General features: G+C 51.9%; 3 protein-coding genes across 3 annotated transcripts; 1 reads left to right on the top strand and 2 right to left on the bottom strand.

The window, feature by feature from the left end:
• On the bottom strand, positions 3,344 to 5,468 carry LOC8079336 (cyanidin 3-O-rutinoside 5-O-glucosyltransferase). Its single transcript, XM_021450297.1, has one exon. The coding sequence runs from the start codon at positions 4,926 to 4,928 to the stop codon at positions 3,483 to 3,485; it is 1,446 nt and encodes a 481-aa protein (XP_021305972.1). The 5' UTR covers positions 4,929 to 5,468; the 3' UTR covers positions 3,344 to 3,482.
• On the top strand, positions 7,876 to 9,725 carry LOC8065050 (crocetin glucosyltransferase, chloroplastic). The gene has a single exon (XM_002437175.2). The coding sequence runs from the start codon at positions 8,161 to 8,163 to the stop codon at positions 9,616 to 9,618; it is 1,458 nt and encodes a 485-aa protein (XP_002437220.1). The 5' UTR covers positions 7,876 to 8,160; the 3' UTR covers positions 9,619 to 9,725.
• LOC8079337 (cyanidin 3-O-rutinoside 5-O-glucosyltransferase) lies at positions 10,061 to 11,981 on the bottom strand. The gene has a single exon (XM_002438581.2). The coding sequence runs from the start codon at positions 11,749 to 11,751 to the stop codon at positions 10,273 to 10,275; it is 1,479 nt and encodes a 492-aa protein (XP_002438626.1). The 5' UTR covers positions 11,752 to 11,981; the 3' UTR covers positions 10,061 to 10,272.

Raw genomic sequence — 13,627 nt, forward strand, 5'->3', positions numbered from 1 at the left:
AGGGTTGCTCCTGAATCATGGCTATTAGATCAGGGCCGAGGTCGTAGCCATCTGTAAGAATTGGATGTGATGATGGTGGTGGCTCTAATAACTCGCCCTTTGGAGCAAAGAATTTATAGATAGGAGTGAAATCCATGTGGTGTGGTGAAAATGGTAAGGTGAGTGTGGTAAAAAAGGAAAAGAAAAAGGATACAATGACGACTTGGTTCGAAACTAGCACAGCTACCGTTCCCCGGCAACGGCGCCAGAAAGCTTGTTGGGTATTTTAAACGCAAACAGAAAAATCCGCAAGCGCACGGATACCGATGTAGCTTTCACCCGAGAGTATTCCAGAGTATCGATTTTCCACAGAGAACGTGAGTGTACTAATTAAGATTCAAGATCGCCCAAGGATAACTATATAATTATTTTTGGTGGGAAGAGAGGAAGTTTCCTGAGAGTTCTCTATTTGATCTAAGAATCAAGAATTACTTCAAGATTATCTATATCGGGACATCAGAGCACTAACCACAGAAAGAGATGAGAAGGGGGCTAGGAAGGTCTGACTACGGTCCTACAAACACCGATCCGAACGAGGTGGAATACGTCGACCGTTAGGGCTGTCACTACCCTAAGGCTACCACAACAATCCGCAGGATTGGGTGCAATTCCAGGTAATTGCAAGACTAAACACCACGTCTAATCTATTAATTACTACTCTAATGTTGCAAAGATTAGAGCACTTGATGCAAGCGAGAATCCAATAAATAACTTGAATGTAAATAAAAGTAATTAAAGAACTCAGGATTATGAATTGAAGAACCTGGAGAACGATGAAGAACAAACCAGTTGCTGCAAAAGTACAATGTTGAGGAAGATCCGACAGATCCGGCTCCTCCTCCGCTCTCCTCTTCTCTCTCTCTATTTTCTAGATTACAACTAGAACTAACTAGAACTAGAACTAGAGGAACTAGAACTAGAACTAGATGAACTAGAACTAGATCTAGATGAACTAGAAGTAGAACTAGAAGAACTAGAGGGATCCTCTCTACTTGGATGAAGAATTGAAACCCTAGCTTTGATTCTGTAGAAGAGGTATGATCTCCAGGGGGCCAGGGGGGTCTGGTTTTATAGTCCCTTCAAGTGAATCTGGGCCGTCGGATCAAACCGACATTGATCGTGTGGTTTTCCTTGAAGTATTAGGTCGGTGGAGCATAATACGCGAAACGAGTCCGAATTGGACACTGTAGCTGGGCGGGCGCCCTGCCTCTGAGCCCGATCGGCCTCCCGTTCGTTCCCGTGGCTTGTGGAGTCTTCTAGATGGTAGAAAATTGCGCGGCACGTTAATATCTCTATGTAAACCCGACGTGTGGGCCTTTCTTCCATAATTCCTGATAACCCCCTGCAGAAATAGACAAACACCAAAACTCGTGGAATTCTGTCAGATAAAACCCTAAGTCTAGGTGTTGGTTGCATTTGGATCCTTTTCCATGATTAGTTGATGGTTAAATGTGAGCATTAAGGACCGTCAACAGGGAGCTCTCTGCGCATGAGTCCGGTGTGCACCGGACGCGTCCGGTGCTAACTTGCTCAGCGTCCGGTGCTTTGCAGGTTACCGTTAGACTCTGACACGCGGCTGACGTTGGAGCACCGGACGCTGGTGTTGAGCGTCCGGTGCCCCTTTAAGAGCGTCCGGTGACCCCGAGTTAGACCCAGTGAGAGAGCCAACAGCTCTATTTGTTTGAGGGGCTATAAATACGTGTTTGGCCGGCTTGGGGCTTACACTCTTGGCATTCTAGCATACTTGACATCCTTGTGAGCCTAAGCAAACACCTCCCACTCATCTCCTTCATAGATTAAACATCTTTGTGAGATTGGGAGTGATTCCAAGTGCATTTGCTTGAGTGATTGCATCTAGTGGCACTTGAGGATCGTTCTAGCTGCGGTTTTCTTATTACTCTTGGTGGTTGCCGCCACCTAGACGGCTTGGAACAGCGGAGGAGGTTTGGCACGAGTTGGTGATTGTTCGTGGCCATCTCCCGGTGATTGTGAGGGGTCTTGTACCTTCCCCGGCGGAGAGCCGAAAGGTAACTCTATTGGATTGCTCGTGTCATTGAGTTACCTCACTTGTGGGTGGGTTCTTGTGGTGTCCTAGTGAGGACGAGGTTCGTGCTACACCTCTTAGCCACCGAACCACCAAGTGTTGGTCGACACAACGGGGACGTAGCGTGCCGGCAAGCACGTGAACCTCGGGAGAAAAATCGGTGTCTCAATTGTGTTTGATTGGCATTCTCCCGGTGCTTGATTGTTTTTATTGGTGATTGGTTCATCCCCTACACGGCGGTATAAATATCTCATCTTATCTTTATTTACCGCAAACTAGTGTAACTAGTTTAGTTGCTTACTTTGACTTGTGTAGCTTAGTTCTCTAGTGTAACTTGTAGAGACTTAGTTCTTGTGTGCATAGAGATCTTAGCAACTAGAATTGTTGGGTAGGTGGCTTGCAAACACCTCTTTAGAGCTAGAGCAAAAAGCTTCGCTTTGTTATTTACTAACCTTTTGCTCTAGTGAGTTTGTAGAATTTTTAAATAGGCTATTCACCCCCCTCTAGCCATATTAGGACCTTTCAACCGCGTGGGGCATGCGCGGGCGGGAGGCGAGCAGGCCACAAACAGGAGATTTGCGTAGCAAGGAGAGAGGCGACACTTTTTTGGGTATCCTTTGGGCTGGTTGGCAAAATGGGTCATGCGTTTAGGTCACCTGTTGGAGGATGTTTTTGATAGGCAAAGCGCCGTTTGAGACGTATTTCTGGGTTTAGATCTCCGAGTTGGAGACAGTCTAAGTTATAAATATAGGGTTAGGGATAGAGATAGAATCTTTCTTAGAGTTAGACTTAGAGTCCTATTAGGATCTATGTCAAATAATGAACATAAATAGCAACAAGCAAGTTAGCTAAGTTCTAATTATTTTCACATATACTCCCTTTGCTGCTAATTGTAGTTTTTTAATTTCTTTAGATTAGATGTATAGTTTTTGTTACTCCTTCCATTTCAAACTATAAGTCGTTTAAACTTTTTTAATATATCTATTTTGTTATGTATCTAAATAAATAATATGTAGATACATAACACAATGGATAAATAAAAAAGTCAAAACAACTTATAATTTAAAACATAGAGAGTATTTATTTATTACTAGCTACGCGTATATCCATATCTATATATCTTCTGGAAAAACCAAAACGACTGCTATGGAGCGGTTGCTGTGGCTGCAGCTGCATCTCACTGGCAGCAGCAGTAGCTCAAGGCCTCAAGCGAGCACACGAATTGTTGAATAATAACCGCAAGAAACAAAGACGACGAAGTTGCTGTACAGACGTCAAGTGTTGATTGCTCCATGAGCAGTAACGGCTCATCTTGTCAGCAACGTTATTAACGTGAATGCTCATAGTAAAATCCGTGTTTATTTTGACCATATACTATGCGTGACGCATCGGTCACAACTCACAGCCCGGACGCAAACGCACGGAGATTCCTCTGCGACGTCCCCCCGACGGCGGCCGCCTCCTTGGCGCGTTGGCCCCAGCACTCTGCTCGTGCCCTCACTGCCGAAGCACTGTCCGTGCTTCCCATGACCATCTCGACGCACCGCCGGAGCTCACCACGCCCCACCACCCCGTCGCCGTCCACCCACGCACGCACGCCCACGCCCGCGGACGCCTCCACTAGTGCTGCCACGGTCGGCTGGTCCGCCCACCTCGGCACGGCCACCATCGGCACGCCGCCCGTGATGCTCTCCAGCGTCGAGTCCCACCGGCAGTGCGTGACGAAGCACCCGACGGCGCCGTGCGACAGCACCTTCGTCTGGTTGCACCACTCCACCACCATCCCCTGCCCACCGCCGCCGCCATTGTTGCCCTTGCGCGCCACCAGGAGGTACGGCCGGCCGGTGGCCTCCAGGCCGCGCCTCAACTCCTCGTCCTGCCGCTTGCTCAACGAGAGGACGCTGCCCAAGGACACGAACACCACGGAGCGCGCCGGCTTCGTGTCCAGCCAGTCCACGTACGCGGTGGCGTCGTTGGGCTGGAACAGCTCCACGCATGGCCTGCACGGCTCCTCCACCACCACCGGACCCACGGCGACGAGGTTGAACCGCGGCACCGCGCGCAGCGCCTCGGGCTCCAGCGCGTCGAACGTGTCCACGAGCACCGTGGGCGTGTGCTCGTCCAGCGCCACGAAGATGTCGCGCAGCATGTCGAGCGTCAGGTAGTTGCGGCTCCCCGGCGAGGCCATGGACGCCAAGGACGGCAGCGCGTCGGCCTTCAGCGGCGGGAGGCCCGGCAGGCGGACGACGGCGGCGGCGTGAGGGTCCGCGACGTCGCTCGCGCAGCAGGAGGAGTCCAGGAGCGCGCCGTGGCCGTGGAAGTAGTGGTAGTACACGGCGAACACCGTGGCCGGCTTCACCCAGTACAGCGCCGCGGGGACGCCGTGCGCGCGCGCGACGGCGGGGACCCAACCGACGAGCGCGGTGTACACGACGCGCGTCACGGGGTGCCCCCGCCTGGCGAGGCGGGCGACGACGGAGGCGAGCGTCTCGGACCCGACCTCGCGCGCGCGCTCCCTGTACGCGCCGGCGCCGACGCCGTGCGCCTCCGCCGGGTTGAACTTGAACCCGCCGTCGAAGCCGTCCGAGTAGGGGATGTAGGAGACGACGCCCTGGACGACCTCGCCGTCGGGGGACGTCAGGTGTGGGAACATGTCGCGGTGGCCGCTGACGGCGGTGGAGAAGGTGACGCGCGCGTTGGGCATTGCCGCCGCGACGCGCACTGCCAGGCGCCGCGCCGGGTCGATGTGGCTCTGCATCGGATCGGTCACAAACAGGAAGTGCTCCTGTATTGTCGCCATCGGCCTCGATCTGGCCGGCACAGAATCAAATGATGAGCTTACCATCTTCTTGCCTACTGTTCACAACCAAGTTCATATGATCGTGATCTTATATCAATGCATGGCCCGTCTATTTATATACGCGCATTCCGATGAGATCTAGGATTACGTACGTGTTATGATTGCTCGGTGTTCGAGAATGGCATCGGCGGATCGGCCGGCCGCCGGCTAAACTGCCTGCTCAGTAGGAGTAGCTTTCTTGTTGTCGTCGTCGAGCCTGATCCAAAGACTGTGAAGATGTGCATCCAGCTGCTGAAATCTTTGAGGAAAGATTCGACATGACGATCGATGTCTTTGAGGAAGATTCAATGTATCTGGACATATGAACATAGAGCTCGCCTATGCCTCCTCCATCTCCGTATCCTCACTTCTGCACTACCACCGCCAGTTCCATCAATTTGGCTTGGGGAGAAGTGGTTACCTCTGCGTTTGCTTGAATTGGAGGGACAGACTCAGAGGATGTTTGGACGCCAGCCACAAGTCAGCCACGCCTAACACTAGGTTCGTCACGTTCATTTTGGTAGCTGTTCGGTTAAGCACACAAGCGTGGCTCGCCAAAGCTACAGCCAAAGTGTGGCGGGCGTTTTTGTCGCCACACTGCTCTGTGGCGCGCCACCACTCACAATAAAAAAAAGTTCTCCACAACCCCTTTGTCCCTCCGTAGAGACCCTTCTCGATCTCTCCGTATCTCTAGAAAATATTCTTTGTGGGATGAACTCAAACTACGGCCGCCAATCATAAAGCCCGAACCAAATACCCATAAAAATGGATTCCACTCAACCCATCTCAGCCTAACCATATGAGCCAAACACAACGCTATAGTTTATTCGATCGAAAAAGGTTTCCAACAATGGTCTTGTATCATATTTGAGAATCTATTATTAATTCTTATATCATAACTGGTTGGAACATAAATCATAAAATATTGAACCTCAAGAAGTATCACCAAAGACATAGTAAAAACAACTCTCTTTACGGTATTCTTTGGATAAACTCAGGCCTTGTTTAGATGCACTCAAAAACCTAAAAGTTTATAAATTTCCACGTCACATCGAATCTTATGACGCATGCATGGAACATTATATATATATATATATATATATATATATATATATATATATATATATATATATATATATATAAAATAACTAATTGCACAATTTATCTGTAAATCGCGAGACTAATCTTTTAAGCTTAATTACTCTATGATTGGACAATGTTTGTCAAATAAAAACGAAAGTGCTACAGTCTCAAAATCCAAAAACTTTTTGGATCCAAACAAGGCTCAGTCCCTTCCAATCTATGTTAATTACAGTGAAAAGTGAATTAATTTTCTATCACGATCTCTTCTAATATACTAAGAGAATACCCCGCGCTTGCTGCGGAAATATGGTGGATTACATGACATCATGATGTGGACAAATAAAATACTTATATATCTTGCTGATGTGGACATTATAATTGTATGGCTAGTGAATTTTAGTTATATATGATAATGCATTGCTTAGTTGGACAACTTGTATACTTAAAGAAATATAATGACTTGCTGACGTGAATACCATAATTATATGGGCTAGTGGATTTTTAATTGTGTGTGATAGTGGATTGCTTAGGCAAACAGGTTGTATGTCAAAAGAAATATGTAGTGGAGTTTAGCTTTATAGGAGTATAAGATACGAATTCGAACAAGGTTGCTACATTGCTAAAATGTTTGTGATCCAATATTTTAGATAGAGGCACACAACATATCCGGTTCAGGCTATTCTTGTCTTCTAATGCCTCAAGGCTATTCCCAGTGAATGATGATACAACATGCTATAAAATGTGATGCCACATAAACTTGATATAATTACATATGTACACACACTTACCACTATAAATACATATGCACACTTCCTACCCTTATGAGCACCTTTGAAAGAATGGATCAACAAATATTGTGACTAACGAAGTCACCACTATCGTCTTACTATTGACAAGAGAACTACTTAATCCTAAAATAAATTCATGAGAAATACGAGCACACATGTTAAATCATAGACTTAGACTCAAATGCAAAAAAATTTCACTATAAAGAGCCTAAGTAGTTGAGTTGCATTTACTTTGCAACTAGATACAACACCTTTTTTGAAGATCATATTAATGATAAGGAGAGAATTGATCAAGTTTATATGGAAAAACTAGACAAAAACCGTAGGGCATATCTACACACCTACGTCATACACAACATTTGACCAACAACAGATGACGTCACCCCGTCAAGTATCATCATTTCGAGCTAGCCACCAGTGGAGCTGACTTCACAAGAATGGTCGTTAGGCCTTGTTTAGATGCGAAAAGTTTTTGGATTTCGCTACTGTAGCACTTTCGTTTGTTTGTGGCAAATATTGTCCAATCATAAAAAAAAATTCGTCTCGTGATTTATAGACAAACTATATAATTAGTTTTTATTTTTATCTATATTTAATGCTTTATGCATGTGCCGTAAGATTTGATGTGACAAAAAATCTTAAAAACTTTTTGGTTTTTGGAGTGAACTAAACAAGGCCTTAGCCATGTCTTAATCTTAAGCCATGAGACAAGGCAGCGTCAAAGCAGGAAGCTGCCAATTGTGCCCAACTGGAAATGACCAGGGCAGCTTGGCTTTGGATCCGTCATCAAACACGGAGCACAGCACAAGAGGACGCACACCTCACTGCGACTCTGCGAGGTCACCCCCTACATTCACATTGCGAAAAATCTCATGCACCACGACGAGCCTGTGTCCCCACGGCCAGTCGGCCACCACACGCTGCCACAACCATCAACCCCACACCGCCATGCCAGCCGATCTGGTCTGGCTGGGGGGATGTCGGATCCACCCTCCATGGCACTAGATCTACACCCTTCCCCGACATTGGGGCGCCACCACGCCTTTGCTGGACTGCTCCACAACAATGTGCTTGGGCCATAGCGGTGGTGCACACACCACGCCTCGGCCTTGCTGGGCCGCTCAACTACAATGTACGGAGTCCTTGGGCCACCGATCATGGGATTTGACTATATCTCGCCACTGCTGCCGTGGTTGCCAAGCTGGATTTGACTCTCGCCACTCAAATAAGTGGGTGCCGTGGGTGCCAAGCTGAAACCATACTCAAGAAGTGATCTTTATTTATTGGTAATAACCGCTGCAGCCTGCAGTTAGACCAGCCATAGATCACTTTCACCAGTTCCTCTCCTCAGCTCCAGTTGACTGTCAATGGAGAACCCACCTCACCCTCAGCAGCAGCATTTCCTGTTCGTCACTAACCCGATGCAGGGCCACATCAACCCAACCCGCCGCCTCGCCGCCCGCGTCATGGCGTCCAACCCGGACGCGCGCGTCACCTTCTGCACCGCCGTCTCCGGGCACCGCCGCATCTTCCCGTCACTGGCCTCCCCCGACGAGGAGTTCGTGGACGCCGCGGGCGTGCTGCACGCTCCCTACTCCGACGGCTACGACGACGGGTTCAACCCGGCCGTGCACGACGCCGGCACGTACAGGGCCCGCGCCACCGCCGCGGGGCGCGAGACGCTGTCCGCCGTCGTGGCGCGCCTAGCCGCGCGGGGACGGCCCGCGACGCGCGTGGTGTACACGTTCCTCGTGCCGTGGGTGGCCGACGTCGCGCGCGCGCACGGCGTGCCCGCGGCGCTCTTCTGGATCCAGCCGGCCGCCGTGTTCGCCGTCTACTACCACTACTTCCACGGCCACGGCGCGGCGCTCGCCGCGTGCGCGAACGGCCTCGACCCGGACGCCACGGTCCGCCTGCCGGGGCTGCCGCCGCTCAAGCCCCGCGCGCTCCCGTCGGTCGTGTCCGTCACCTCGCCGGAGCACAGACACCACGTGGTCCTCGACATGGTGCGCGAGCTCTTCCTGTCCCTCGACGAGCACAGGCCCAGGGTGCTCGTCAACACGTTCGACGCGCTGGAGCCTGACGCGCTCCGCGCGGTGCCGCAGCTCGAGGTCGACGCCGTCGGGCCCGTGGTGCCGGTGCCGGACGATGATGTGTCTCCGGCATCACGCGCGGACCTGCAGTTGCACTGCCACCGCGACGCGAAGCCGTACACGGAGTGGCTGGAGACGAAGCCGGCGCGGTCCGTGGTGTACGTGTCGTTCGGGAGCATCCTCCCGGTGAGCAAGCGGCAGGAGGAGGAGATGAGGAAAGGCCTGGAGGCGACCGGCCGTCCGTACCTGTGGGTGGCGCGGAAGGCCGGCGGCGACGGTGGTGCGAGCCCGGCGGACAGCAGCGGCGGCGCCGGCGCGCAGGGGATGGTGGTCGAGTGGTGCGACCAGGTGCGCGTGCTGTCGCACCCGGCGGTGGGGTGCTTCGTGACGCACTGCGGGTGGAACTCGACGCTGGAGAGCGTGACGCGGGGCGTGCCGATGGTGGCCGTGCCGCAGTGGACGGACCAGCCTACGGTGGCGTGGCTGGTGGACGCGTGCATGGGCGCCGGCGTGCGCGCGCGCGTGGACGGCGAAGGGGTGGTGGAGCGAGGCGAGGTGCAGCGGTGCGTGGAGATGGTCATGGGCGACGACGGTGAGGCCGCGGCGGCGGCCATCCGGGCGCAGGCTGGTCGTTGGAGAGAAGTGTCGCGTCAGGCGGTGGCCCGCGGCGGGACGTCGGAGACGAATCTCCGAGCGTTCGCGTTGGGTACGGCTGCTGTGACCGATGCCTGATCGACCGGCCACGTCGGGGCACCATTGGTGCATACGATGCGTGGACATTTCCACTGTTCGTGCAGAGGAAACCTGTCAATTAAAATAAAATGAGTGTTTGGTCCATCTATCTGTGCCTCCTGAATTCAGAAAAGCATATTCCTCTCCTTCAGGCCGAGTTCAGTGCGAGCACTGCAGATCCAGTCGGATGCTTGAACTTGGGAACAATCACTTGTGCAGTTGCTCGACCATGGCAGCTTTTGTGAGGCCTTGTTTAGTTCGCCCTGAAAATCAAAAAGTTTTCAAGATTTCCCGTCACATCGAATCTTGTGGCACATGCATGAAACATTAAATATAAACGAAAACAAAAACTAATTACACAGTTTAACTGTAAATCACGAGACGAATCTTTTGATCCTAGTTAGTCCATGATTAGATAATATTTGTCACAAACAAACGAAAGTGCTACAATACCGAAAACTTTTTACTTTTCGGAACTAAACAAGGACTAGTACAAATGAGTTTTCACAAAACAAGGCCTTGATTCCCGGGACCATGACAGCTCTCGATCGGTGCCATCCGACTCTTCAAGTGATGCCGCCCCTGCACATGACACACGGTTCATGATTTCACCGACTGAATTCCGACGGATGACAGCGGCACATGTCCCCCCCTTCAAGCGCTGCTCCTTGCACCGTCAACAAATGCCATGAGATTACAGTAGGACGAGCCTCCTTTTCCCATAGCCTCGGCAACAACCCGCTTCCATTCCGCTGCCATGCGCCTCACCACCGCCGCGGCCGTCCCGTCCCCCATGACATCCTCGACGCACCGCCGCAGCTCCGCCGCGCGCAGCACGCCACCACCGTCCGCCTGCGCGCGCACGCCGACGCGCCACGCGCGCTCGACGAGCCGCGCGTTGGTGCTCTGCTCCGACACCTTGGGCACACCTACCATGGGCACGCCGCTCGCCACGCTCTCCGCCACCGAGTTCCACCCGCAGTGCGTGACGAAGCACCCGACCGCCGGGTGCGACAGCACGTGCGCCTGGTCACACCACTCCACCACTACGCCGTTCTTGGCACGCTCGCCCAGCTCCGTCGTCTCGGCTTCTTCCGCGAGCATCGCCCTGTTGTCCTTCCGGACCACCAACAGGTACGGCCTCCCGCTCTCCTCGAGGCCAAGAAGCAGCTCCTCGACCTGCTCCCTCGCCATGGTTGCCAGGCTCCCGAAGGAGACGTACACCACGGAGTTCGGCGGCTTGCTGTGGAGCCACTCCATGTACCTGGCAGCATCCTCCTCCTTGAACATGCTCGTCTCCTCGTCACCCGTCGGGAGCACCGGACCGATCGGGAGCAGGAGCACGTCATGTGGCGCAATGGCGGCGAGCGCGCCCACCTCGAGCTCTTGGCACGAGTTGACGAGGATGGTGGCCGTGGAATTGGAAGTCTCCCTGTCGAGGGTGTCGAACAGGTCGCGGAACGTGAGGAAGACGGTGTGGAAGTAGTCGCCGGGGTCGGTGGACTCGGTGAGGAAGGTTGGCAGGTCTCTGACCGCCAGAGGCGGCAGGCCCGGGAGCTCCACGAGTAACGACGGGTCGCCGCGGCGGTACTGCTCGGCGATGACGCCGGCGTAGCCGTGGAAGTAGTGGTGGTAGATGGCGAGCACGAGGACCGGCTGGATCCAGTAGAGCGCGGACGCGACGCCGCGCTCCCGCGCGACGTCGGCGGCCCACGGGAGCATGAGCGTGTACACGACGCGGGAGACGGGGCGTCCCCGCGCCGCCAGCGCGTCCACGATCTCCCCGGCGCTGCGCGCGCCCGCGGCGTGGAAGGACGCCATGTAGGCGTTGAACTCCGCAACGTCGCCGCTCCCGCTCCCGCTCCCGCTCCCGCCGCCGGCGTACCCGCCTTTGGTGCCGTCGGAGAACGGGTGGAACTCGAGGCGGCCGTCTTCTTCCTCGGCGCCGCATTCGACATCGTCCGTCGACTTGGCCGCCGGGAACATGCGGCTGTGCGCGGCAATGGTGGTGGAGAACGTGACGAGCACGTCGGGCGCGACGGCGAGCAGCCGCCTGGCGAGGCGGAGCGCCGGGGCGATGTGGCCCTGGAGCGGGTACGTGAACACTAGGAAGTGCGGCCGCCGTGACGACATCTCGGAGCCTAGCCCGTCTGAAGCTTAGCTTGAGCTAGCGGTAGCCGGTAGCTGTGTCAAGCATGTGTGTGGTCATGGTATTGTGGAAGTTGCTTCCAAACAATAAAGAATTACAGCAAAATCTCAAAACACAAAATGACGCTGCCTATCCGTGACCATGAATCCAAATCAGGGCCTTGTTTAGTTACAAAAAATTTTGCAAAATTTTTCAGATTCCCCATCACATCGAATCTTTAGACGCATATATGGAGTATTAAATATAGACGAAAATAAAAACTAATTACACAGTTTGGTCGAAATTGGCGAGACGAATCTTTTGAGTCTAATTAGTCCATGATTGGATAATATTTGTCAAATACAAACGAAAGTGCTACAGTGTCGATTTTGCAAAATTTTTTGAAACTAAACAAGGCCCAGATATGGACAGAGTATGGTAGACTACAGTGAGAGCTTTTCAGTGCTACTACGAGTTGCCGTCATCTCTGAGATAAGCGGTGCAGAGATCAATCATCAATTCCTCAGCTGAGAAGCCATGACAGTAGTATTGGCTGGTTTGTTGTGAAAGAAAAACATTGTTGAATATCGGATAGATTTGGCTGATAAACTTAACAAGCAGCAAGTGGAGACCTGGCCCTGGCACACAACATTTAGCTCTGCTGCCACTGACACGTTCCCTAAGTAGTAAGAGTATCTCTATCAAAATTACTCAAATAACCCTCTATCATCAATTTAGGTGTTGGAAACTAAGGGCGGGTTTGGATGCCAGCCATGCATTGTCATGGGCAGTGCGGCTACAACTCACTTGTGGCGATACAAATGAGTGCCTAAGCTGCTACGACTTTTTGAACTGTGAAAGGTTGCGGCGGGCATACTTAAAAACTAAAGCAAACAACAGCCATCCAACTGCGGCGCGCCACAAGTTAGGCTGGTAAAATGAGGCGGCCATCCACACCCCCTAAAGCACATAGACCTCCTATTAGACCTTCTGAATTTGTTGGCTTTCTATTTTTTTCTCTCCCACCATCTATTCATGTTGGCCATCCTACTCTGCTACCCATTTTTTTCCTTGGTTTGTTTCCTCTTTGTATGAGCTCGTGATGATGTTTCCGCCCATCCCTGCCCCAACTCCGGCAGGCGGCATGGCCATCCCTAGCACAGGATGCAACTCCGTCATCCACGGCGCGACGATGGCCGTCCTGACGCTCGATGCGTCCCTCCGTGGCCCTCATCGGTGCCTGGTGCCTGTGGTTCTTTCCTATCTCTGACGTTGACCAAGTTTTTCAATGGCGATAAGAGAATGAACAGGATAACATGTGGATCTCACATGTCATTCTCTCTCTGCTAGGATGAATTTGCGAGGACTATTTTAAATAGTATAGGTAGAGAAAACAACCAAAAAAATAGTAGTAGCTAGCCATAATTTGGATAGTGGAGGGCAACCAAGCACATGAGAGGAGGGAAATGGCACAATGAGAGAAAATAGGCACAAGTGAACTGTATAGACACGCACTGGCGAGAAAAAAAAGATGTGATTGCAAACTCATAGACGACATGTGGCCAAGGAGGCGCAAAGGGTGATCGTTAGGTTATTTCATCGTCAAAGGGAACGATTCTTTGGGTTACTCAAGTGTTTGAGGGATGAGCTTCTCTGAGATAATTTGCATGAATGGCACCTGCACTTAATCAAACTTAATTTGATCATCAGATTGCTCTGAGCATAGATCGGGCTTCCTCTTCTCATGGAAAAAGCAACGGGTTGAAATTCTATTCTATTCTATTCTATATATGAAGATGGTAGAAGAGGTATAAAAAAGAGGCTAATCAAGTAGGTTGTTATCCTAACAAGTGAGCAATACAACCCCTCTGTATTACTTGA

The sequence above is a fragment of the Sorghum bicolor genome, chromosome 10 (assembly GCF_000003195.3).
Source record: "Sorghum bicolor cultivar BTx623 chromosome 10, Sorghum_bicolor_NCBIv3, whole genome shotgun sequence".
In the NCBI taxonomy this organism is placed as follows: domain Eukaryota; kingdom Viridiplantae; phylum Streptophyta; class Magnoliopsida; order Poales; family Poaceae; genus Sorghum; species Sorghum bicolor.